Source organism: Arachis hypogaea, chromosome 17 (assembly GCF_003086295.3).
Source record: "Arachis hypogaea cultivar Tifrunner chromosome 17, arahy.Tifrunner.gnm2.J5K5, whole genome shotgun sequence".
NCBI lineage: Eukaryota > Viridiplantae > Streptophyta > Magnoliopsida > Fabales > Fabaceae > Arachis > Arachis hypogaea.
This window is the reverse complement of record NC_092052.1, coordinates 57,423,977-57,450,659: the sequence shown is the minus strand read 5'-3', so window position 1 is coordinate 57,450,659 and position 26,683 is coordinate 57,423,977. Positions and strand designations below refer to the sequence as shown.

Genomic DNA, 26,683 nt, shown 5'->3' with positions numbered 1-26,683 from the left:
ACATGATATGAATATGAGTGTAAAAAATATAGAGAAATATATGGAGTTGATTATCAAGCCCCAGGAAGAGGAATAAGCAAATTCCTTCCCAAAAGATACAATGCAAGATCCTATGAAAGAAAGTGAGAAAATCAATCAAAGGAGTTCATACTCCAGTGAATTAGAGAACTCTCCACCCTCACACATGGAAGAAGAGGAAGATGCAAAAACAAAGGAGGATGATACACAAACAAAGGAGGAAGCCATGCACACTCCATGCTTGCACATTCCAATAATTTTGGAGGAAGCCATTCAAGTCCCTATAATTCTATGCATGCAAGCTCCTAAGAAGAAAAATCTGAATGCACTGCCCACATTTGAATTGAAGTCTTCTCCCCCAACACTTGAATATGCTTTCCTTGGTCCTAATGAAGCAGAGAGTGGTATAGAGGGTGAGTTTATTAAACCACCAATTCAAGAAATTCTTGATGAAGGGTACACTCCAACCATCACACAACACCCAAATTTTGAAATCAAAGAAGTGAAGGCAACTAAGAAAAGCATTTAAAAGGGGATTTTGACCAAGAAACAGAAGAAAATATTCATGAAAAATAGAAGGTCAGCAAAAAACAATCCAACCTCTACCCCAACAAGCAAGGTGAATCAAGTTAACCAAAATAAAAGAAAGCTTGTTAGGAGGAATTTATATCAGGGGGCACTAATTTTCACCTATCCCCCCTTGGAGACATTTCTTTTAACCAACTGGAAGAAGTGGAAGAAAATTCAACAATCAAGTGTCAAGCTAGTGACATTAAAGAAGTGCTTGTTGGGAGGCAACCCAACTATTAGTATCCTTGTTTTTGTAGTTACTTTGGTTTTAATTTTATAGTTATTTTGATTTTAGCATTATAGTTATTTTAGTTCTGGTTTTCAATTACTTTATCTCAATTTTTTTTAGAATTTTTCTTATTTTACATGTGCTTTGATCATGCAGAGTGTATAAAACAGGAACAATTTCTCTTTGCTTGGGGACAAACAAACTTTTAAGTTTGGTGTTGTAGAGTGCGCCCTCTGTTTAGCTTATCATTAGTGGCACCATGGGGAGATGAATGTTCTTCATGGACGAGCACAGCCAGAGGAATGAGATGGCCACCAGTATAACTGAGGTGGTTGAGTTCCTTTCATTCTATATCCCCTTCCGTTCTTATTTTGTTGTCTTCTATTTTTTGTTGTCTTGATTTCCTGCATGATCTTTAGTACTTTCAGTTCTTAGATTTAGTATTATTCTGTTATTTGCTTTTAGTTAAGAAAAAATATTTATCTCATGTACTGATATACCCCATTTTTAGGGTTAATCTTGTGCTTAATTTAGATGGATTTCATCCACTTTACCCATATTTATCCAAGAAAATAGCATGGTTTCATGATTGTCTCCTAATTTGTGCTTAAGTGTGAAAACATGCTTTTTAGGTCCTTAATTGCTAAGTTTGATTCACCTTTGATTCCACTAGATGCCTTGATATGTTTGTTAGTGATTCTAGGTTGGAAAGGCTAGGAATGGATCAAAGGAATGGAGAGAAAAGCATGCAAAGTGGAGAAATCATGAAAAAGCAAGGATTTGGGATAAGATCAACGACGCGCACGGGCAGCAGACGCGCACGCATGGATTGTGAGGTCGCATGGCGACACGTACACGTACATGACGCGTACGTGTGGATAGAAATTTGTCAAGCAACGCGTACCCATGACGCACGCGTACATGTCGATACTCGCACGTGACTCACTTAAAGATAATCCGCTGGGGTGATTTTTGGGCTTTCCAGGCCCAAATCCAACTCATTTCTGATGCTATTTAACCCAAGGAATGAAGAGGAATCAACACACAAGTCACACTAGTTTAGTTTAGTTTAGTTTTGGAGGGAAAGTTAGTTTTAGAGAGAGAAGCTCTCACTTCTCTCTAGAATTAGGATTAGGATTAGGTTTTAGTTCTCTTCTCTTAGATCTAGATCTCCTTCTTCTCTTGCTTCATTTTTCCTTTTGCTTTATGAATTCTCATGTAAGTTTCCATTTCTTTTTCAATGCAATTTATGAATTTCATGTTTGATTTGGTTTTCTATTATGAATCTTTTGCCTTTGTAGTTAGATCTCTCTTTAATTCTTACAATTCATGTTGTTTACTTTTATTGCCTTTTATGTGTTTGATGAAATGCTTCTTTTAGTTATGAGTTGGATTTTGTTCCTCTTAGCTTTGGTAGAGTAATTAGTGACTCTTGAGTTATCTAATTCCTTTGATTGATTGATAATTAGAAGTTGCTAATTAACTTGAATGCCACTAAAGCTAGTCTTTCCTTTAGAATTTGGCTAGGACTTGTAGAATCAAGTTAATCCATCCACTTGACTTTCCTTCATAGTTGGAGGTTAACTAAGTGGGAGCAATGGACAATTCTCATCACAATTGATAAGGATAGCTAGGATAGGACTTCTAGTTCTCATACCTTGCCAAGAGCTTTTGTTAGTTGTTAGTTTATTTCTTTTGCAATTTACAATTCTTGTTTCTTATTCCAAAAATCCCAAAACATACATCTAACCAATAACAAGAACACTTTATTGCAATTCCTAGGGAGAACGACCTGAGGTTTGAATACTTCGGTTATTAATATTATGGGTTTTTACTTGTGACAAACAAATTTTTGTATGAAGGGATTATTGTTGGTTTAGAAACTATACTTGCAACGAGATTTCATTTGTGAAATTCTAAACCGTCAAAGATCCATTCATCAAAATGCCGCCGTTGCCGGGGAATTGCAATGGTGTTGTGTTATTGGTTATTGTATACATGTGAATATTGTGAATAGCTTGATTTTTGGATTGCTTGTTAGTTTTTGCTAGTTTTAGGACTTTGTTTCATTTTTTCTTATTAGCTTTTGTTTCTATTTTCTCTTTGCATTATGAATTCTCATTTTGGCTTTGAGTTTGGTTCTAACTATGTTGTAGGAAATGAGGGCTACAATGAGGATGTGTATCAAGGATGGGATAATCAAATGTGGGAGGAGCCATATGCATATGATCAATCTTCATGGCAACAACCCCACCAATACACTATGAACAAGAGTCATTCTATGATGCATACCAATCAAATGGCTATGGTGAATTCCCTTGTGTCTTTCAAGAACCACTACCATTTGCTTATGAGCCATATCCTCAACATAATCCTCAACCACACTCACAAGTCCCTTTCCACCAAACACCTCCATATGACCCTAACTCATATACACCATACCAACCACCTTTTGAGCCATATGAGCCACATATAGAACCACCACCATTCCAACCTCAATATTTCCAAGAACCACCTCCAATGTACGAAAATTTTTGACCACAAGATGAATTCTACCTTCCACCACAACCTCCCATGGATGAATATTCATGTCCATTGATTCAAGAGCCATATGATCCTAAATGTTATCCAAGCAGAACAAGAGTCAAGGGATCATCTCAAGGAAGCATTGGATCAACTTCAAGCAACCATGGAGTGCGTTGTGCAACAAGTGGAAAAAGTGGAAAGTGTTGAACCACCACATCCTTACCAAGAAGAACCACCTTCCTATTATGAACCCTTTCTCCAAAATGATGAACCCTTCCATCCACCCCAACCTCCAATAGATGATATCCTTGATGTTCTTGTTCAAGGGAAAGGAGAAATGCAAAGGGAGGTGCTAGAATTCACGGCTGCCTTAGATAAGGTAGCAAATCGATTAGCCTCCCAATGCTTGGACACTCAAGGAACTCCCATGGAAACATGTGGAGAATCAAATGAAGAGCATAGATTGGAAACTCTGGTGGGAAATGAGGAAAGTTGCTTTGTATTTGAACAATTTGAGTAAGCTACCATTGATGAAGAAAAGGAAGAAGTGGTTGAAGACTTAAGAGATGCGGAACTCCCTTAGGAGTCTAGAATTAAAGAAAGTCCCTCCAATAAGATTAAAGTTAATGTTGAGGAGGAATGTGTACATCCTCCAAAGCATAGTATATATGAAGAATTGGACGGGATAGAGCAAGAATTGAGTTCTCTTGGTGATGAAGATCAAGCATCAAGTCTTAGTGGTGAAGAATCCTTTGAGCATGAAGAAACTTTCCCCGGTAGATTTGAAAGCGTTGTGGAGGTAAATTTCTCTCACCCTCCCATTTATAGTTGGAGTAAGGGAAAAAGCTTAGATAAAATTGTTGAACAAAGGATTTCATTTAAGGAATCTTGTGAAGAGGAGGAAGTCCCTAGAAATAGAAGGACGGGAATTGGGTACGCTTTGTCAAGATCCTTGGAAGCCTGTTTACCTAGGTTGTCGTCTACTCCTTCACTTGAGTGGGTAAAATTCATCTCTATTAGCTTTATTGTCTCACTTGAGTATGGCTTGCTTGAAACAGATGGTCAACTTAGGATGCTTTGCGGGATGAAGCATAAGAAAAAGATGTTTCGTGGTTGGCGTTGCAAATCAAGGCTCATTGTGGTTGATACATCAAACATGAAATTTAAAGGTGGGAATAGTGCTCAATTAGATGGGTCTAGGAGGATTGTTGGGCACTTCATTGAGAATTCATCTTGCTTGCCACCCGGTTGGAAAAATAATGATCAACTTCAAGACGGGTGTGAAAATAAAGTGTGGGATCCCAGATTACAAGAAGATGATCGACTTTGGGAGTCCCAAGCTTGTGAAGAACTCCATCAAAACTTGGTGCAACTCATGAAGAATCTTGGGGGACAATGGAGGACCAAGCATTGGTGGGAGTTCCAAGAGAAATTTAAGCACAAGCCACCTTGACAAGGAGCTCCCCATAAGTCCAACTTAAGGACAATAAAAAAAAGTGCTAGGTGGGAGACACCCCACCATGGTAAAATCTTTCCTTTTCCTCTTTTGTAAATATTGGTAAAAAATTAGTTTAATTTCAAGTTTGATTGATTTGTTGAGTTTATTTGGTAGTTTAATATGTTGAATAAGGTTTTATGGCATTTTGGTAGCTGTTTGGGGGTTTGGAATGCTTGGTTTAGTGCAAGAACATGAAAAATTTTTGAAAAATCGAGTACCATCTACGCGTATGCGCACCTCATGCGTATGCGTGCATCAAGCATTTTCGATCATCCATACGCACGCGTCATGTACGCGTACGCGTGGATCCCAAAATTCTACCTTCCAACCACAAACCCGAGACTTACGCCTGCACTGCGCGCGCATTGTGCCTGAGGCACAAAATTCAACCTACGCGTATACGTACATGATGCGTACGTGTCCCCTCTCTGGTTTGCCGTGTACGCGTACGCGTGACCCACGCGTATGCGTCTCTCCCATCTCACCACCACCCACGCGCACGCGTAACGCGTGGATGCCCTTCCTTTGCTACACTTCTTCTCTTCTCCTCTTTCCATTTCTTTCCTTCCCCTTTCTTCTTTCCTTCTCCTACCCTTCATCCAACACTTCCAAACATCATTGATAACCATTCCCTTTAGTTAGTTAGATGTCTAGTTAGTTTCATTTTTGTTTAATTTTTATTTTCATTATAAGTATTGGATTATTAGTTTTGTTTACTATCTCATGCTGCTAATTGTTTCCATTATTGAAGATACAAGTAATTACTTGGTTTTTGAGCCTTCTCATGCTCAACTTTGTGAGTACCAAGTGAATGAGAATTGCCTTCAAGCTTCTTAATTCTTTTGAATTGCATGATTTGGCCACCATGTGATTTGAATTCTTTTCTTTGATTAGGCAATTTCTTAATGGATATTGTGCATTTATCTTAATGCGTTGTGTTTGATGATCATATGCATCCATATGATATATATTTGCTTGAATGCTTTCATGCTTCTTTATCGCTTGTTTGGTTGTCTTAGCCTACAAGTTTAGAGTATTTCAAGTACACTAAGATGAGTGACGTGCATGCCTCATTTGTGACATCGCCTTTTATGATAGTGTGTTCTAAATCGCGCACAACTTAGAATGCACACTTACTTTAACCCACGTCACACTAATTCACTCACTCAATTCTAGTGATTTACCTCATACCAACAATGTCTGCTTCCATGCTTTTGTATTTTCTCGTCTTACGGTGTTACTTTCTATCTTTCATGAACAAAAACACGGAAGTGGAAGAAAGAACACGCAGCAACCAGTTGACCTACCAGCTGAGGGTAGCAACTCGGAGAGTCGCCGTACCCCCTTGCTCATCTTTGAATGCACCGAGGATGGTGCAAACTTTTAAGTGTGGGGAGGTCGTCCGACCAGTCGGTGTTTTTAGGTGACAAGTTTCTAATCCCAACACTTTTGCATATTATTTTAGTTTCTTTTAGCATTTTTAGTTTCATTTTTCTTAATTTCGCATATGTATATATAATAAGCTTAGTCAAAATAATGAAAATTTTTCAAGATTTCTATCTATATGGCACCCCAATTGATTTGAGTAAAAATCTTTCATTTGAACTTGCTTGAATTATTGTGGAACATGCTTTGAGCTAAGAACACAAACTTGTGAGTTTTGAGCCTAATGGTGTGGTTACATCTTATAACCACTTATTTTCCTTCTTGTGTACATTATTCTCTTTTTATGATTGTAATCTTTGATTTGTTTGATTCTTTATGTCCATTATTTTGTGTATTCATGCATTTATATGATTGGGTCCATCATTTCACTTAGCTCACTTACCCAAATAGCCTTACCTTTTATCAACCTTTGTTAGCCAATTTGAGCCTATGATTAACCCACTTTATTCTTAATTTTAGCACATTACAAGCCTTGAAGTGAAAAACAATAAATATCCTTAATTTGGATCTTTGATTGGCTCAGGCTAGTGTGTGTGTCATTCAAGTGTAGAAAACTTGGGACATTGGTTGAGAAAAAGGGTAGTTTTGTATCTTTGTTAAAAATATTGGGAATCGGGTACATACTCATGTGTTAATCAAATGTAAAACCATATGTATTGATACTTTTGCATATACTTTATTGCAAAAGAAAAAGGAATAAAATGAATGAAATGAGAAAATAAAAAGAAAAAAGATATACGAAAAGAAAAAAATAGAAAAATAAAGAAAAAGAAAAAGAAAAGAAATAAAAAGGGGACAAAATGCCCCAAAGTGAAGACTAATAATAATCAATGCATATGAGTTGTGATAAAAAGAGAATGCATGAGTATTTGAAAAAGTGAAAAATGGGTAGTTAGGTTAGCTTTGAAATTGTATAGGATGTCATAGGAAGAGGAACAAGCAAATTCCTTCCCAAGAGATACAATGTAAGATCCTATGGAAGAAAGTGAGAAAATCAATCAAAGGAGTTCATACTCCAGTGAATTAGAGAACTCTCCACCCTCACACATGGAAGAAGAGGAAGATGCAAAAACAAAGGAGGATGATACACAAACAAAGGAGGAAGCCATGCACACTCCATGCTTGCACATTCCAATAATTTTGGAGGAAGCCATTCAAGTCCCTATAATTCTATGCATGCAAGCTCCTAAGAAGAAAAATCTGAATGCACTGCCCACATTTGAATTGAAGTCTTCTCCCCCAACACTTGAATATGCTTTCCTTGGTCCTAATGAAGCAGAGAGTGGTATAGAGGGTGAGTTTATTAAACCACCAATTCAAGAAATTCTTGATGAAGGGTACACTCCAACCATCACACAACACCCAAATTTTGAAATCAAAGAAGTGAAGGCAACTAAGAAAAGCATTTAAAAGGGGATTTTGACCAAGAAACAGAAGAAAATATTCATGAAAAATAGAAGGTCAGCAAAAAACAATCCAACCTCTACCCCAACAAGCAAGGTGAATCAAGTTAACCAAAATAAAAGAAAGCTTGTTAGGAGGAATTTATATCAGGGGGCACTAATTTTCACCTCTCCCCCCTTGGAGACATTTTTTTAAACCAACTGGAAGAAGAGGAAGAAAATTCAACAATCAAGTGTCAAGCTAGTGACATTAAAGAAGCGCTTGTGGGGAGGCAACCCAACTACTAGTATCCTTGTTTTTGCAGTTACTTTGGTTTTAATTTTATAGTTATTTTGATTTTAGCATTATAGTTATTTTAGTTCTGGTTTTAAATTACTTTATCTCAATTTTTTTTTTAGAATTTTTCTTATTTTACATGTGCTTTGATAATGCAGAGTGTGTAAAACAGGAACAATTTTTCTTTGCTTAGGGACAAACAAACTTTTAAGTTTGGTGTTGTAGAGTGCGCCCTCTGTTTAGCTTATCATTAGTGGCAACATGGGGAGATGAATGTTCTTCATGGAAGAGCACAGCCAGAGGAATGAGATGGCTACCAGTATAACTGAGGTAGTTGAGTTCCTTTCATTCTATATCTCCTTCCGTTCTTATTTTGTTGTTTTCTGTTTTCTGTTGTTTTGATTTCCACTATGATCTTTAAAACTTTCAGTTCTTAGATTTAGTATTATTCTGTTATTTGCTTTTAGTTAAAAAAAATTGTCTCATGTACTGATAAACCCCATTTTTAGGGTTTATCTTGTGCTTAATTTAGGTGGATTTCATCCACTTTACCCACATTTATCCAAGGAAATAGCATGGTTTCATGATTGTCTCCTAATTTGTGCTTAAGTGTGAAAACATGCTTTTTAGGTCCGTAATTGCTAAGTTTGAATCACCTTTGATTCCACTAGATGCCTTGATATGTTTGTTAGTGATTCCAGGTTGGAAAGGCCAGGAATGGATGAAAGGAATGGAGAGAAAAGCATGCAAAGTGGAGAAATCATGGAAAAGCAAGGATTTGGGATAAGATCAACGACGCGCACGCGTGGATTGTGAGGTCGCATGGCGACGCGTACGCGTACATGACGCGTACGTGTGGATGGAAATTTGTCAAGCGATGCGTATGCGTCGATGCTTGCACTGACTCACTTAAAGGCAATCCACTGAGGGCAATTTTTGGGCTTCCCAGGTCCAAATCCAACTCATTTCTGATGCTATTTAACCCAAGGAATGAAGAGGAATCAACACACAAGTCACACTAGTTTAGTTTAGTTTACTTTTGGAATTAGGATTAGGATTAGGTTTTCGTTCTCCTAGAATTAGGATTAGGATTAGGTTTTCGTTCTCCTCTCTTAGATCTAGATCTCCTTCTTCTCTTGTTTCATTTTTCCTTTTGCTTTATGAATTTTCATGTAAGTTTCCATTTATTTTTCAATGCAATTTATGAATTTCATGTTTGATTTGGTTTTCTATTATGAATCTCTTGCCTTTGTAGTTAGATCTCTCTTTAATTCTTACAATTCATGTTGTTTACTTTTATTGCCTTTTATGTGTTTGATGAAATGCTTCTTTTAGTTATGAGTTGGATTTTGTTCCTCTTAGCTTTGGTAGAGTAATTAGTGACTCTTGAGTTATCTAATTCCTTTAATTGATTGATAATTAGAAGTTGCTAATTAACTTGAATGCCACTAAAGCTAGTCTTTCCTTTAGGATTTAGCTAGGACTTGTGGAATCAAGTTAATCCATCCACTTGACTTTTCTTCATAGTTAGAGGTTAACTAAGTGGGAGCAATGGACAATTCTCATCACAATTGATAAGGATAGCTAGGATAGGACTTCTAGTTCTCATACCTTGCCAAGAGCTTTTGTTAGTTGTTAGTTTATTTCTTTTGTAATTTACAATTCTTGTTTCTTATTCCAAAAACCCCAAAATATACCTCTAACGAATAACAAGAACACTTTATTGCAATTCCTAGGGAGAACGACCCAATGTTTGAATACTTCTATTATTAATATTAGGGGTTTGTACTTGTGACAAACAAATTTTTGTATGAAGGGATTATTGTTGGTTTAGAAACTATACTTGAAACAAGATTTCATTTATGAAATTCTAAACCGTCAAAGATCCATTCGTCATGTACCACTCACTGAGCTTGAATCTAAAAAGAAAAGAAAAGAAGTGATGTATTGCATGAGAAAAGAGTAGTCTTATTTACTTAAATGTGGTGGTGTTATCTATGATTTTGAATGCATGATATGAACAGTGCATAGTTGAATTTAAATCAAAGGATGTTAGTGCATAAGGAATAGGAATTTAGAAAACTATTGTGAATTCTCTGAAGTAAACAAAACCTTAATCCTTGAAGCAAAAGAAACAGCAAAAGAAAAATAAAAGCAATGTCCAAGGCTCTGAGCATCAATGACTAGGGAGGTCAGACATGATTAAAATCTCAAAGAGTTGTTTTCCTAGTCATATGCTTGTGGTATAAATATGTCAAGTAATCCTTGAGACAAAGCACTAAGAGTCGAGATCGAGTATATTTAACAGAGTATGCCAAAGGCTTTGAGCACCACTGTCTAGGAGTAATTGAAAGAAAATATCAGAACCAAAAGAGGGTTCCCCAGTCAAGTGCTTGTGGTGTTTTTGTGTCAAGTAAAGCTTGAGACAAAGCATTTAAAGTCACGGCTAGGCTCAAGGTGCAAAGCGCCAAAGAAAAGAGAATGAAAGAAAATTTGCTGTGTTCAAGGATTAAACTGAAGTATAAAAGATTGGAGAATTCATAATATTATCCGGATTCTAATTCTGAATGATAGTGCCATTTCTCTGATTCAAAGGAGAGTGAGTTGCCAAAACTATTCAGGATTGCAGTATGTAAACCCCACTTTAAGAGGAGACATGAGCTTAATTAAACACTCACTTCTCATGCAAATTCACATCCTAAGCCTATATTAGTTTTGGTTGCTTGAGGACAAGCAACAATTCAAGTTTGGTGTTGTGATGCGTGAGCATCTATCCTATCTTTTCCTAGTGAATTTGCATTCAAATTATTGAGTTTAATCAAGAATTAATCATCTTCTAGCCCTATGGTGGCGCCAAACTTGGGAAATCCCAAGTTTGGCGCCATGATCATCACAGCGCCTTCCTTGCTTGCTGCCTTGGTGGCGCCAAACTTGAGAAACTCCAAGTTGGCACCGGCTTTGGAGTCTACAGTGGTCCCCTTCTTGCTAACGAGCCAGCACATGATTCCTTAATTATTTTGATTAAACTTTATTTTAATTACAAATAGGAAAAGATATTATTTAGTTTTAGAATATATATTTTACATTAATTAGGATTAGATATAAAAGGAAAAAGAATTAGCTCTTCGGAAAATCTCTTCTCTCATACCTCATTCCGCACTTTACAGTTTTACAGAATCTTAGTTTTCTCTCTGAACCATGAGCAGCTAAACCTCCACTGTAAAGGTTAGGAGCTCTGTCTATTGTATGGATTGATACTATTATTTTTCTATTTTAATTAATGTACTGATTTCTCTTTCAAGAATTGTTTTTGTTTTTTATCTTATGAATCTGGGTGGAACAGAAGTATGACCCTTGTTCTAATTGAGTTCTTGTATAACTTGGAAAAGCTCTTTACTTGAACAACAGCTTGAAAATAATTTTTCCTAAATTTCTAATTATCTGAACTTAACGGAATACGTGACATATAATCCTCTTATATTTAGGTAATTAGGATTTCTGTGGCATATAAACTAGAATTGAACTTCACCCTCTAATTGGAATTAAGTGACCAAGGAATTGGAGGTTGATGAAGGTTAGAGGAGACTAAAAAGGTTTAAGGAATTAGGGTTTAATCACATATAGTTTGCCATGAATTGAATCTTGCATGATTAAAATAGTTAGTAAGAAAAGTCAATCCGGAAGATAGATATCTCTGAAGCCTTAACTGTTTTCTCTATATTATTCACACCAATTTACTTCTTGCTTTCTGATTCTCTGAATTACTGTTTGATGCATTTGAATTCTCAACACTCTTTTTTGTTTGTCTAACTAAGTAAATCATTTAACCATTGTTGCTTAGTCCATCAATCCTCGTGGGTTCGACCCTCATTCACTTGAGGTACTACTTGGAACGACCCGGTGCACTTGCCGGTTAGTTTGTGGGTTATAAATTCTGCACCACTATGATATAGGGATCCTTACCTTCGTGCTGAGCAAATGCCGCTCCTACCGCAGAGTTAGATGCGTCACACATAATCTTAAATGGCCTACTCCAATCAGGCCCTCTCACAATAGGGGCTTGGGTTAAGGCACTCTTCAACTTATCAAATGCTTCCATACAATCTTCACTCATGTCAAACTCTACATCTTTTTGCAATAGACGGGAAAGGGGTAATGCAACCTTACTGAAGTCCTTGATGAAACGCCGGTAGAAACCTGTATGACCAAAAAAAGAACGGACTTCCCTCACAGAAGAGGGGTAAGGTAAACCAGAAATAACATCAACATTGGCAAGATCAATAGATATACCAGTATAAGAAACAACATGACCTAAAATAATACCTTGCTTTACCTTAAAATGACATTTATCAAAGTTAAGTGCAAGGTTTGAACTAGCGCATCTTTCTAATACTCTAGCAAGATTATCCAAACAAAGGTCAAAAGAATCACCATAAACACTGAAATCATCCATGAATACTTTCATACAGTGCTCAAGAAGATCCAAAAAGATGCTCATTATGCACCTTTGAAACGTAGCCGGTGCATTACATAAACCAAAAGGCATCCTTTTCTATGCATATGTTCCAAAAGGGCATGTGAAAGTGGTTTTCTCCTGGTCTTCCAGAGCAATATGAATTTCAAAATAACCGGTATAGCCATCTAAAAAGTAATAATGTGATTTACCGAACAAGTGATCAAGCATTTGATCGATGAATGGTAGTGGATAGTGATCCTTGCGAGTGGCCAAGTTCAAGCGCCTGTAGTCGATGCAAACTCTCCATGAATTCTGCACCCTTGTGGCCATGAGTTCTCCACTCTCATTCTTGACTATGGTGACGTCAGACTTCTTCGGAACCACTTGTATCGGGATAACCCAGTCAGTATCCGAGATTGGATAGACAATGTCGGCCTCTAGTAGTCAGGTCACCTCTTTCTTTACAACATCTAGAATTGTGGGGTTCAACCGCCTTTGAGGTTGACGGATAGGCTTAGCTCCCTCCTCTAGAAAAATGCGATGCTCACAAACTTGAGGGCTTATACCAACTATGTCCGCCAAACTCCACCCAATAGCTTTCTTATTTCTTCGCAATACATTAAGCAATCTCTCCTCTTGTTGGGAGGTAAGCTCCTTTGCAATGATCACCGGGAACTTTTGATTTTCTTCAGGATAGGCATACTTAAGGTGGGGTGGAAGTGGCTTCAACTTCATATTTAGCTCATGGATTGGCACTTGATTATCCGGTAGCACCGGAGATGGTAAGGTGTCTTCATCATATTCAAGGGGTTTTCACACACTTGCACCTTGAACCATGTTCTTCTCATCAACTGTATCATGGTGGACTTCGGCCACAATATCATCAATCAAATCACACTGAAAGATAGAATGGACCTCTGGTGGATGCTTCATAGCCTTATCAAGATTAAAACTCACTGCTCTTCTATCAATTACAAAGGAGTAGGTACCTGAAAAAGTATCCAATTTAAACCGGGAGGTTTTCAAGAATGGCCTCTCTAGCAAGATAGATGATGGTCTTCAAGAGTCATTAGGGGACATCTCAAGAATATAGAAGTCAATTGGAAAAGTTAACCCCCTGATGCTCACTAAGACATCCTCAGCAATGCCAACTACCGAGATTATACTTTTATCCGCCAAAATAAAATGGGCCGCCGACCTTTTCAACGGTGGAAGCTTCAATGCATCATAAACAGATAAAGGCATAATACTAACACAAGCACCTAGGTCACACATGCAATCAACAAATTGAATACCACCTATAGTGCAAGTAACTAGAAAAGGACCAGGATCACCATATTTATCTGGTATAGCACCCATCAAAGCAGAGACTGAGCACCCAAAGAAATAGTTTCTAGATCATGAATTTTCTCCTTGTTTATGCATAAATCTTTTAGAAACCTAGCATACTTAGGAACTTGGCGAATAGCATCAAAAGGGGGGAATAGTTACCTCGACCTTTTCAAAGATATCCACTATCTTGGGATCTTGCTCCACTTGCTTTTTTGTCCTCCTGGCTAGGTGTGGAAAAGGAATTGGAATAGCCTTTTTCAAAACATTTTTTTCCTTAGAAACTCCACCCCTTGGTTTAGCAACTTCTTCTTCAACTGCCTCTTATACCTCATCCTCATCTTCGACATCTTCTACCTCAACAACATCTTCATCTTGAGTGACTTCTCTTGAGCTTGGCTCCTTAGGACTCCTCTCTTGTAATGTAGTACCGGACCTCAAGGTGATGGCATTGATACCACCCTTTGGGGTTAGGTAATGGTTGAGAGGGAAATGCACTAGAGCTTGAAGGTTGAGTATTGGAGGTAGAGGGTGGGGGCATACGAGATATAAGGTCCTGGAGAGCAGAGGTAAGACCGGTGAGGGTAGAGTTAAGTGTGGTTTGAAGCTCCTTTTGTCCTTGAAGAATTGTGCGAACGGTATTGTCCACGAGAGCTTGGTTGGAGGAAGAAGAATGGTAGGTAATTTGGGGGACTTGTGTTTGGGTGATTTGAGGTACTTGAGCTTGCCTTTGGTGAGGTGGTTGGTATCTTTGACTTTGGTTTTGTTGTTGGTAAGGAGGGTTTTGTTGATACCGATTTTGTTGATAATTATTATTCCACGTTTGGTTTGCACCATTGTCTCTTCCTCCTTGGTTGTAGTTGTCTCTCCATCCTTGGTTGGGATTATCTTGCCAACCTTGGTTGAAGTTACCCCCTTGATTATAGTTACCTCCTTATAGATAATACTCTTGATTTAGACGGTTGTAATAAGCATTGGTGGCCGCCAAAGTATTGTCCTCTTGGAGTTGTGGACATTCATCGATATAGTGAGAATAACAAGCACAAATTCCACATACTCTTTGAAGGACTATCTGTTGGCATTGTTGTTGTGGAGGAGGTGGAGGTTGTTGTTAGTTGAGGTGGATTTTCTTGAGGAGATTGGTCATCTCTCCCAAAATCTTGGTAAGGGTGGACTCACTACTAGAAGAAACTTCCGCAATAGCCTTGGTATGATTATTCCTTTGCCTTGCATGTTGGGTAGATTCGGCTAAATCAGTGATAAGTTGCCACACTTCTTCTGCCGTTTTGTACTTTGTCAAAGAGCCACTACTCGAAGCATCCAAAAGGATCTTATCTTGAGGCTTCATACCTTGGCAAAAGTAACTAATTAACACCAACTCGTCAATCATGTGATGAGGGCACAAATTAAGGAGCTTCGTAAAACGTTTCCAATACTCATAGAGAGTTTTCGATTCACCTTGAATAATGCAAGAGATTTCCTTCCTCAACCAATCCGTGACCTCCAGTGGAAAGAACTTATCCAAAAATTCCCTTCTAAGCAAATCCAAATTAGTGACAACATTTTCAGGTTGAGTATAGAACCACTCCTTTGTCCTTCCCTCAAGAGAAAATGGGAAAGCAAATACCCAAAAAGTGACTTCGTCTGAGCCATGCCGCCTAGTAGTTGAGCAAGCACCTTGAAAGTCTCTAAGATGTTTGATGGAATCTTGAGCGGGTAGACCATGAAATTTTGGAAGTAGATTGATTAACTCGGTCTTGAGCTCAAAATCGGCATTTAAATCTGGATAACGCACTTGAAGTGGTTGCAGAGTAAAATTCGAAACTCTCGCCTCCTTAAGAGTGACTCTTCTAGGAGCGGCCATAGTATTGGTACCTAGATCAACGGAAGAGACGTCAATAGAATTTGTGGAAGCGGAGTTGGTTTCTTTTTCAAATGACGCTTCGGATTCAACCTCGGGTAAGGTTGGTGAATTGGCGGAAACCCCTTCACCACCCTCGGAGGCTAACTAACGCCGAGCTTGTCTAAGATGTAATAAAGTTCTTTCAATTTCCGGATCAAATGTGGCTAAGCTCGGATCCGGCAATGAACACGTCATTTAGTAAAAGAAACATAGAGCTCATGGCAACAAGATATATTAAGCAAAGTATCTAATAAATACTACTAATAACCAACTAGCACATAAATAAAAGACTTAATTATTCAAGGATGAACATATTTACACCAACCAATAACATGACACACATATGCAGCTCCCCGGTAACGGCGCCAAAACTTGACAAGCGGATAAATGTCGGTCAAGAATTACCAAAAAGTTTTCTCCCAAATCAACGTCGCAAAGTATAGTCTCAACCGACGAGATTTCCGCTAGTCAAAGTTAAAATGCGTGTCACAAATAAAATCAATAACTGGGAGTAGAATCCCGAGTCATTTTTCCTAGGAGTTGACATAATAGATGCACATCATTGGTTAGGATTTCCTTGGGATTTTCGAAGTTGAGAGCAAGAAAAATAAATAACTAGAAATTAGAACAATAAACAACGAGCAAGAATTAACAATTAATCAATATAAAAGGTCTTGGTTAGGGGTAAGAATCGGAATTTCTATCCTCATTGTCTTTCCCAAGTGTGATAGTAAAGGCTCATTGCTCTCACTTAGTTATCCTCTAACAGTTGAAGGAAAATCAAGTAAACGCAATTAACTTTAGCTCACAAGTCCTAGTCACCTCATGGAGAGAGACTAAAGTTGGTGAGGTTCAAGCTAATTAGCAATATTCAATTACCAATCAACACTTAGGTATCGTTTGTTTTGAGGTACTGAGACAGAGACTGGAAGACTAAGACTCAATATCATGTTTGTTGGTTCAGAGACTGGTACTAAAATTTCTGTCTCTATCCCCAAAATTTCAGTATTTCAGTACCTCCAAAAAGTAAGGACATAGGAGACTAAAATTTTTAGAGATAGAGAATGAAACTTTAATAACATTTTATACCTAAAATACCTTCATTTCAATTAATTAATTTCAATTTTACCCTTTGTACAAATTAAATTAGAATTTTATTCTTGTTTTAATTTCTGTCTCCCACTTTGCACCAAACAGAATACTAAAATTTATTTCAATTTCTGTCTCTATCTCTCAGTCTCAGTTTTTTTGTCTCTGTCTCTTCACCAAACGCTACCTTAAGTATAACAACTCAAGAGGCTCCAATTACTCAACCCCCAAACCAAGCAAGGAAATCTACTCCATGATCAAGGATGACATTTCCTCAAACACTTGGTGAGCAAAGATAAAAGACATGATGAAAGCGAGAAAATAATCTAATTCAAGTTACCACTAATCAACAATAACAAAGCAAGCAATAACAATGGATATGGAAATAACTCAATGCATTAACAAAATTCAAGAATAACGAGATCCAAATATGAGTTCAAGATAACCAAATTGAAAAAAAGTACTAAAGGAATTAATGAAGAAAACTATAAGGAAAAATGACTAGGAGTGAAGATAGTAGCATATTCTTTCAAGACCCAATTGAAAGTAAACTAAGGAAACCAAAACTCTAGAGAGAAGTAAGAGTTTCTTTCTCCAGAATTCCAAACTAATCCCAAAACTAAAACTAAAGTGTAAGTGTCTCTGTCCCAGCTCCATCCCCAGCCTCTTGTCTTCATTTTCGGGCTTGAAATTGGGCCAAAAGCAGCCCAGAAAACGCCCCCAGCATATTCCCTTTATTGCAGCACGTGATGCTCGTCACGCGTACACGTCAGCCACGCGTACATGTCGCTTGGACGAAGCTCCTGGTCACGCGTACGCGTCGGTTGGAAGATGGCATGAACACGCGTACACTTCAGCCACGCGCACGCATCGGTTCCATCTTCTCAAATTTTCAATTTCTCGTGTTCCTTCCACTTTAACATGCTGTCTCTTCATCCTCTATGTCATTCTTGCTCTATAAACCCTATAATCACTTAACAAACGCGTCACGACATCGAATGATAATAAGAGAGGATTAAATATTAGTGTTTTTAAGGCCTAAGAAACATGTTTGATATGGATAATTGTGAGTAAAGTTGATAAAATTCACTCGATTCGATCCAAAATAAATCATAAAATAGTGGTTTATCAATAAGGCAACACTTAATAAGTGTCTTTTAATTTATCAAAGGCATCACTTATAGTGTGTTAATAAAAAATATTTATTATAGTTTTATTTTTTGTGTCTAGTATAAAACATTATGTATATATATTTTAGGTAACTTTTTTAAAGTGTTGTCTTGAACATAAGTTGCAATAAATAAAAAATATTGTAGTGTTAACTGTTAACACACATATGCATAACAAAGTTATAAATGTAAATATAATATAAATATTAATTATGTAAGATTGACAATTATATTAGAACGATTGATAATTAGTATAATTAGATTTAGAATGATTTATAATTGAAAGTACAATTATTCATTAAATGCTCATTTTTATGTAATTATAAAAAAGATACTTCCTAAAACAAGTTGACAAGAGAGAGATATGCATATTAGAATCAAAATGCGCCACGTCAGTATTATTGCCGTCAGAATGCAACCCATTGAAGATAGATATTAAAGTTTATGTTTGTGATCTTTCAAGTTGCGTTTATTTATAAAGATAGAACATTGATACATAGATTTAGAGATACAAAATCGTACTTGACAGATAAGATATAAACAGAAATATTGTATCTTAAAATACTAAATTAGTATATTTTGTGTCTTTTCCGACACAAATAACACAAAGGCACTGAACAAAATCTCAATTTATTTTTTTATTATTTTATTTTTTATATAAAAAATAAAATAAATTAAATTTTTTATTAAATTTATTACTAAATAAAATATAAAATACTAATTTTTATATTTCTAATTTTTTATCTTATTTTTAATTTTTTTATTGTTCTATTTTCAAAACCAAACACAACTTTATACTTTATATTGATTTATTAGGGCAGTAAAGTTGGAGAAAAAGTTCCCTTTGCTCATCTGTTCTTGAGCATAATAACTGATTTAAGTTCCGTTTGTTTATTGGTATTGCAAAACCAATAATTAAGATAATTAAGATTAAATTTTGTCCATATTATTATTGGAATGAACATGTACAGAAAAGTTATAAATAGTTGTGAAACCAAACAATCAGAGTCGTGTTTATTTAATTTCTAGATATACATACAGCACAACTTGTGTATAAATAATTCATGTATTATTGATTAATACATGAATTAGCACAACATTGCAATCCAATAATATACAATAATAAACGGTAAAATATTATTAGTAGGCTCTACATTCAACGTCAGCACGCACGCACACAATGCAAGGCATTTTCATTCTTTTTGTTTTCTGATAAACAAACAAACCACTTCTTTTAATCAGTTGCGTCCATTTAACACTAATATTCTTTATCAACATACATTGCTGCGTGCGGCGTATTATTCTGCTTCTGCACTTCCCACTAATAAACAAATCTAACGTGATTCCTTTCATAATTTGACAATATTTTCTATCTTTCCTATTCATTCTTTTTTATTCTTTTTGTTTCTATGTGCAATAATTGCAGGGATTTCAACTAAACCATGTGATAATATAATTGGTCCCGTTGCCCCATATATGATAGAGTGTTCAAAAGAAAAAATAATATAAAAAATAAACTATTAATGTTGTGTTTGGTTTAGCGTTAGAAAAAAGAGAAGTCCGTTTGAATATATTGAACCTTTTTTCTCTATATTTGAATATTTTTTGCTCTAAATATCAAAGTAAGTTTACGTTTTTAACGTGTGCTTTTATAAGAAGTTAGAAATTGTTTTCTTATTAATTCTACCCTTCATTTTCTTACTTGTAGTATCTTTAGTACTCAAATATTTTAAATATATAATTATATTTTTTATAAAATTTTTATTTTTTATTTTGTATAAAAAAATTTATTTTTTGTTTGACTTTATTAAAATTTGTGAGTATAATTCTTCTATTTTAATTTTTATTATAATTTTATTATAATATAAATTATTGATCTCATTAAAAAGAATAAAATAAATAAAAAATTAATTATAACTAATAATAGAGTCATAAATAATTAAAAATTATAGTTTAAAATAGTATTAAATAAAAGAGTATTGAAAATACTAAAAAAATTATAAGTAATATAATTTAATAAAGTATATTTTGATATATTGTTCATATATTATTTTTGCTTTTGATATAAAAATATATTTTGTCAATTTTTATATGTTATTTTTATTTTAATAAGTAAATATTAATTTTATTATAAAATTAATTAATAAGATTTATTTAAATGTCTAAATTAAAATGATAGAATAATATAAAAAAATTATTTAAGTTGATGTCTATTTTAGTAATTTTTTATCTAAAAGTAATTTTGAATAGTGTAATCCAAACAATATTTATTTTATTATAATCCATTTTAATATAAAGATTACCAAACATAAATCATTTTAACATAAACTTACATTTTATCAAAATCAAATTTGTAAAATCAATTTTATATAAATTTCCGTTTATAAACTGTAATCCAAACACACACTTACACAATATCAAAAAATTTATACTACTGATCAAAATAATTCTTAAACATAAACATAAAAAATAAATCCATGAATGTTTGAAAAAGCAGCAAAGATGATGAATAAATATTATATTTTTATAACTAAAATGTAATTTTTATATTTAATAAATGACTTATTCATTCAACTATTTAAATTTTTGTGACAATATATATTTAAATAACTATTTAAAAAATACGCATAAAAATTTGAGTAATATTTGACCTCAAGAATTCTTTTGTACTTTCCAAAAAAAAAAATGCATCATTTGTAATAATTCTTTTAAAAGAATATACTTGACATAAAATTACCAAATTTTAAAAGATAAAAAAATTAATCTTTTCTATACGTATAAGACTTTTTATAATTAAGTTCAATCAAATTAATACAATTCTAATAACAAAAGAAAAAACGCGCACATGCATATAAATTTTTGCAGATACTACATAAGTTATCGATATAGCACATAAATTTTTATACATAGCACATAAATTTTTACATATATATAACAAAAGTTTTTGTATGTGAATGTATTTTGTTAGTTGGGTAATTCAATATTCTAAATATGTAATTTTTTAAAAATTTATGTGTTATGTGTATTTTGTTAGTGTACAAGATGTCTCTGGTACGGGTTGAGAGATAGATCGGGAACCTGCGGGTCGAGGCGGATGCCGGATCGCTTGACTGGAGCAATGGGGGGAGGTACCTGCAAAGACACTCCGACGCTCAAGTCAGAATGGATCTGAGAGGTATAAGGTGTGAGGAATGAATGAATACCTGGAGGGATTTGGATCCTCTATTTATAGGTGATGATGGACATCTTATCTTATCTTATCTGACTAAGATAAGGGAGACGTTTTGAATTTGAAAGTCGGTTAGGAGTTCCAGAGGGCCGGCTTCGGGCCTTCTAGAAGAGCGGGGCGGGTCAGACCCGAGTAGCCGGGTTTGGGTTCGATCCCGGGTCATAGACCCGTGGATCCGTAACAGTTGCCCCCCGCAGCGGGAGAGCGAGCAAAGTCGGTTTCTCGCTGGGAGATGTGGTTTTGACCGCGAGCTAGGTCTTTGGTTCTTTTTCGGATAGTCATTTGTTTTTCGGGCCCCTTGAACGGTGGAGCAGGTGTTGCGTCTGGGCGATCGGTTCCGGGGTTATTAGGATCCGTGGGTTGGATCCATAATAGTTGCCCCCGCAATGGAAGGACGATCGAGGTCGGTTTTTGTTGCTGGGAGGTACGATCTTGGTCATTTCCTCGATTCCTCGGTGATGGTTTTTGTATTTTGGGGCTCGGTTCATTTTCCACACCGTTCGTTTGGTGCGATCCTTTCGTTTTCTTGTGCCCGTTTAATTATTCGAGGCATGTTTTTTGGTTTCCCAAAGGAGCATTTATTGCAGGGGATATATTTCCGGTTTTACCCTTCTGTGTCATGCTTATTCCTTGGGTATTTTTGTCTTTTTCCTTTTGGGGTTTAAAACCGTTTTGGTTCCCATTTTTCTTTCTCTTGTTGTTTTTTCTGATTCTAAGTGTACAAGAGTACTTTCCCTCTGTTCTGGCGCTGTTCTGCGTTCTTGGTTGTGCTTTTGGTTGTGCTCTTGTCTTCCTGCCTCCCAAAGGTTTTTTGGGTTTCACTCCGCATTGTTAGGTTAGTCTTCTTCTTTCTTTACTTGTTTTGTTGTCATTTTGTTCCTGTTTGCTTTGCATTTCTGTGTTTTTAGAGTGGATTGGGGTTGTCTTTCTTTTTTTGGGTGGTGGGTTTCATAGGAGGGATGAGCACCGCAGTGTGGTTGGTAGTGGGTTAGTGGTATTCCCTGTAGTTCCCCCTTTTCATTTTCTTCCGTGTAGTTTGGGCTGATTGGTGGTGCTTATTGATGTTTTAGGTATGGCGCGTCGAAGGTCTGAGGGTGTGAGGGCTCCGGTGATGCCAGCGGGGGGTGTCCCTGCCCTATACTCCTGGGTGACTAGTGATGTGTGGGGGACGCCATCGCGGATGACGGAGGCGGACCTCCAACGGCTTCGTGATGAAGGAGCCGTTTGCGGGGGTGGTGATGCCGAGCGTCATTATGAGTTCTCCGTCCCGGGGGTTGACGAGAGAGTTTGTTACACTAACTTGGACTCGCCGACCGTTCCGGATTGGCTGTGGGTGTATGAGGCAATGTTCACCCGTCTTGGCGTACAGCTGCCCTTTTCCCCTTTCGTTCAACAATTGTTGAGCCAATGTTACGTGGCGTCGTCCCAGCTTCATCCGAACAGTCGGGCGGCAATCCAGACCTTTGAGCTTGTTTGCGAGTTTTTGGAGCTTCCGGTGTCTGTGAATGTGTTCCTTTTCCTCTTCTTGTGCACCCTTCCTACCAAGGAGGGAAAGCACAAGAAGGGGTATATGTCTTTTAGGGCTCAGCCTCATCGTCGGGTTTTTCGCCTATATGAAGATTCCTTCCATGGGTTTAAGAGTGGGTATTTCAAGGTTCGTCCTGCGGTGGGGCATCATCCGTTCTGGCTGACTTTGGAGGGTGGGAGGTGGTTCCCCACGTATTGGAATTTTGGGGCGGGGCCGTCCGTTCTTACCCGGGTGACGCAGGATTTTTTGACTGCGGAAGATCGGGATGTTGCTCTCGTTTTATGGCAGTTGTTTGGGGAGCGTCCTCTGAATCCCAGGGATGTGATGGGGGACCCAGTTGCTTGTCGGGCCTATGTCGGTGTGTGATTTTTTTTTGTTCCGAGTTTGGTACTTATGCTTTCTTCTTCTTTTAATTATTTTGTAGTTGAGATGGCTGGAGGTTTGACAACTCTTGCACGGTTGAAGGCTCAATTGTCTCAGGGGACTTCTTCTGGCGGTACTTCCTCCACTCCAAACTCACAACCTACTGATGATACGAGAGCTGTTGCTGAGGATCTCGTGTTGACCGAAGGTGGTACCGACGGGTCAGGTCGGGGTGTGGAGGCTGATGATGATGTGGTTGTGGTATCGCCGGAGGGTGCTTCCCGGAAGCGGAAGCGGTCGGAGGACGTTGATAGCGAGAATATGGTGGAGGGGGAGGGTGCGGTCCCGTCCGTGATGGATCGCCGCGTTGACGCTCCTACTTTCATTGATGAGTACCTAATGCCGGGCACGGAGGATTTCTTTCGTGAGTGTGATGTGACTTTCCAGGCGAAGTCCCTCTATCGTTCTCTCCTCCGCTCCGCTGTGATTGTTCGGAAGGCCGAGCCTGTGATGGCTCAGGTAGGCCTTATGGATAAGAAGTTTCGCCAATCCCAGGCCGAGGTAGCGAGGTTGAAGGGGTTGCTTGCTGATGCCGAGTCGGCGAGGGAGCGAGCAGTGAAATCTTCCGAGGAGTCTGGTGCCGAGATCCTTCGCCTTTCCGAGGTTGAGACTTCTCTTTTGTCTCAGTTTGGGGAAGAACGGAGGAAGGCTTCGGATGCCAAGTCCCGGGCAGCCGTGCTCTTGGCTGATGTTGGTACGCTGAAAGGTGAGGTGGATGGTTTAAAGGCGGAGGTCGTGGTTTTGAAAGAGGAAAAAGCTGTGCTGCTTGCCGATGTGAAGGAAGCTGTTGCTGCTACAGAGGAGACAATGAGAGGTCAAGCTTTGGTGTTGGCGCCTGGTGCGGACGTGTCTGTGATGGGAGCTTTCAAGACTGTCCGTGATGGCGAGATTGTCGACCTTGAGTAGTTGTAATTATGAACTTTGTTTTGGTTTCTGTTTTTATGGATTTTGGCCGTGTGGCCATGTAATCGTGACTTGAAGTTTGTTTTACGTTGCTTGGGCCGTTTGGGCCTTTTTTGTATATTCCATTTTAAGCCGTTCTTTCTTTATCCCCTTTGTTTAGGTTAACGGACTGTCGTGAGGTCAAATTTTTGTGGATATCCGTATCTAGGGCCGGGGGGTGATCGGTCCCCCAGTTTTGGCCGTATGTTTATTCCATGTTTAGGAAAATAGCTTTGATGGAATTTTATTGATGGTTGGACCTCATTAAAACCCTCCGTTTTTGGCGGAAAAGAGTACCCGGGATCAATACTTAGAAGAAAAAATAGGAAAATTTACTGTACAGAAGACTAAGATAAATAAAATAAAGCAGGAAACAAATAGGGAAAGTACAAAGTTAAGGGATGACCTAGGGGGTCAGCCTAAGTGTGGTATCGTCGCAAGTTGACGGCGTTCCATGTCCTCAGAACTTCGTCGCCGTTTAGCCATTCGAGCTTGTATGCTCCCTTTCCGATTACCGCCTTGATTCTGTATGGTCCTTCCCAGTTGGGGGTGAGTTTTCCTTCACCCGGGGTTGGAGCTCCGATGTCGTTTCGTCGTAGGATGAGGTCGTCGGGTACGAATTCTCTTCGGACGACGCTGTGATTGTACCTTAGACTGATTCTTTGTTTTAAGGCTAGTTTCCTGATGTGGGCTATGCTTCTTACCTCGTTGGTGAGGTCTCGCTCTGCTTCTTCGTCATGACCCCTGACCATTCTCCTTGGGCTAGGGTCTCCTATCTCTACCGGGATGACGGCTTCCACGCCGTATGTTAGTCGAAAAGGGGTTTCTCCGGTGGCCGTTTGGGGGTTGTTCGATATGACCATAAGACTGATCCGAGTTCGTCGGCCCACAGCCCCTTGGCTCCGTCGAGTCGCTTCTTTAGTCCTTTGACAATTATTTTATTTGCGGATTCCACTTGCCCATTTGTTTGGGGGTGCTCTACCGAGCTGAAACGGTGGGATACATGCAAACCTTCTAGGAATTCTCTGAATTTCTTATCGGTGAATTAGGTTCCGTTATCCGAGATGACGATCTCGGGGATCCCGAACCGGGTTATGATCTGTCGCCAAAGGAATTTTCGGCATTGGGTCGCCGTGATGGAGGCCAGGGGTTCGGCCTCGATCCATTTAGTGTAATAGTCTATGGCGACGATGAGATACCGGAGTTGACCAGGTGCCGTAGGGAAGGGTCCGACGAGGTTGATCCCTCAGGTGCCGAACGGACGCTCTGCCGATATGATGCTGAGCTGGTGCGGGGCGGCCTGGTGGATATTGGTGTGCCTTTGGCATTTATCGCAGTTTTTTAGCAACTGCATGGAGTCCCGGATAACTGTGGGCCAGAAGTAACCTGCCCTGATGATTTTTTGGGCTAGGGTTTTACCTCCGATGTAGTGGCCGCAACAACCTTCATGGATTTCGCGGAGTATGTACTCCGTGTCCCCGGGTTCGACGCATTTGAGCAGGAGTTGCGAGAATCCGCGCTTGTATAGGTGTCCTGCGACAACTGTGTAGTTGGCGGCTTCCCTTTTTATCCGTTTTCCCTCTTTGGGATCTTCTGGTAGTGTTCCATCGAGGAGGTACTGCAGGATAGGGTAGGTCCATGATCCTTGGCTGGAGAGTGTCAGATAAGCGTTAGTCGTTGTCGATATGGACGGCGACTTGACGACTTCCTGAATTAGTGATTTGTTGCCGTGTCCTGGTTTGGTACTGGCTAGTTTGGAAAGTAGGTCTGCCCTGGCATTTCGTTCCCTAGGGACGTGTTGTATGGTAATATGTTCGAATCCTTCTTTTAATTTGGGAGTCTCCGTTAATTTGGGAACTGACTACCTGTGAGTCGGTACTCACTTCCAGGACCTTTGCTCCGACTTCCTTGGCTAGGGCTAGGCCTGCCAGGAGGGCCTCATATTCTGCCTGGTTATTTGAAACTGGAAACTCGTATCGTACTGATTCTTCGATCGTGACCCCATTTTGATTTTCGAGTATGACTCCGGTGCCTCCATAGGTGACATTTGATGAGCCGTCGACGTGTAGTTTCCATGATTCGGGGGTGGAATTTCCCGGGGTCATCTCGGCGATGAAATCGGCCATGGCTTGTGCTTTGATTACATTTCGGGGTTCGAACTTGATCTGGAATTGAGATAGTTCGATGGACCACGCTAGCATTCTTCCTGCTAGGTTGGGTTTTTGTAGTACCTGTTTGACCGCTTGGTCAGTTCGGACCGTCACTAGGTGAGCCTGGAAGTATTGTTGCAGGCGCCGGGAGGCCGTGAGGAGTGCGAAAGCTAACTTTTCTAGGCGCGAGTAACGAGTTTCCGCATCTTGCAAGACTTTACTTATAAAGTATATGGGTTTTTGTTCTTTCTTCTTGTTTTCGCGGATGAGTGCCGCTGCGAGTGCTTCTTCTGTTATGGAGAGGTATAAGTAGAGGGTCTCCCCCGTTTGGGGTTTGGCAAGAACTGGTGGTTCCGCTAGAACTTTCTTGAAATGTTGGAATGCTTCCTCGCATTCCGTTTCCCATTTGAAGGGGCTCCTTTCTTCATCAGTCTGAAGAAGGGGATTGTTTTTTGAGCCGATGCTCCGAGAAAGCGGGATAGCGCCGTCAGTCGCCCG

At 38.4% G+C, this 26,683-nt stretch overlaps 1 protein-coding gene across 1 annotated transcript; it reads right to left on the bottom strand.

Moving 5' to 3' along the window:
* Positions 1 to 24,454: 24,454 nt before the first annotated feature.
* LOC140180607 (uncharacterized) lies at positions 24,455 to 24,898 on the bottom strand. Its single transcript, XM_072221857.1, has one exon. The coding sequence runs from the start codon at positions 24,896 to 24,898 to the stop codon at positions 24,455 to 24,457; it is 444 nt and encodes a 147-aa protein (XP_072077958.1).
* Between the last annotated feature and the right edge of the window lie 1,785 nt (positions 24,899 to 26,683).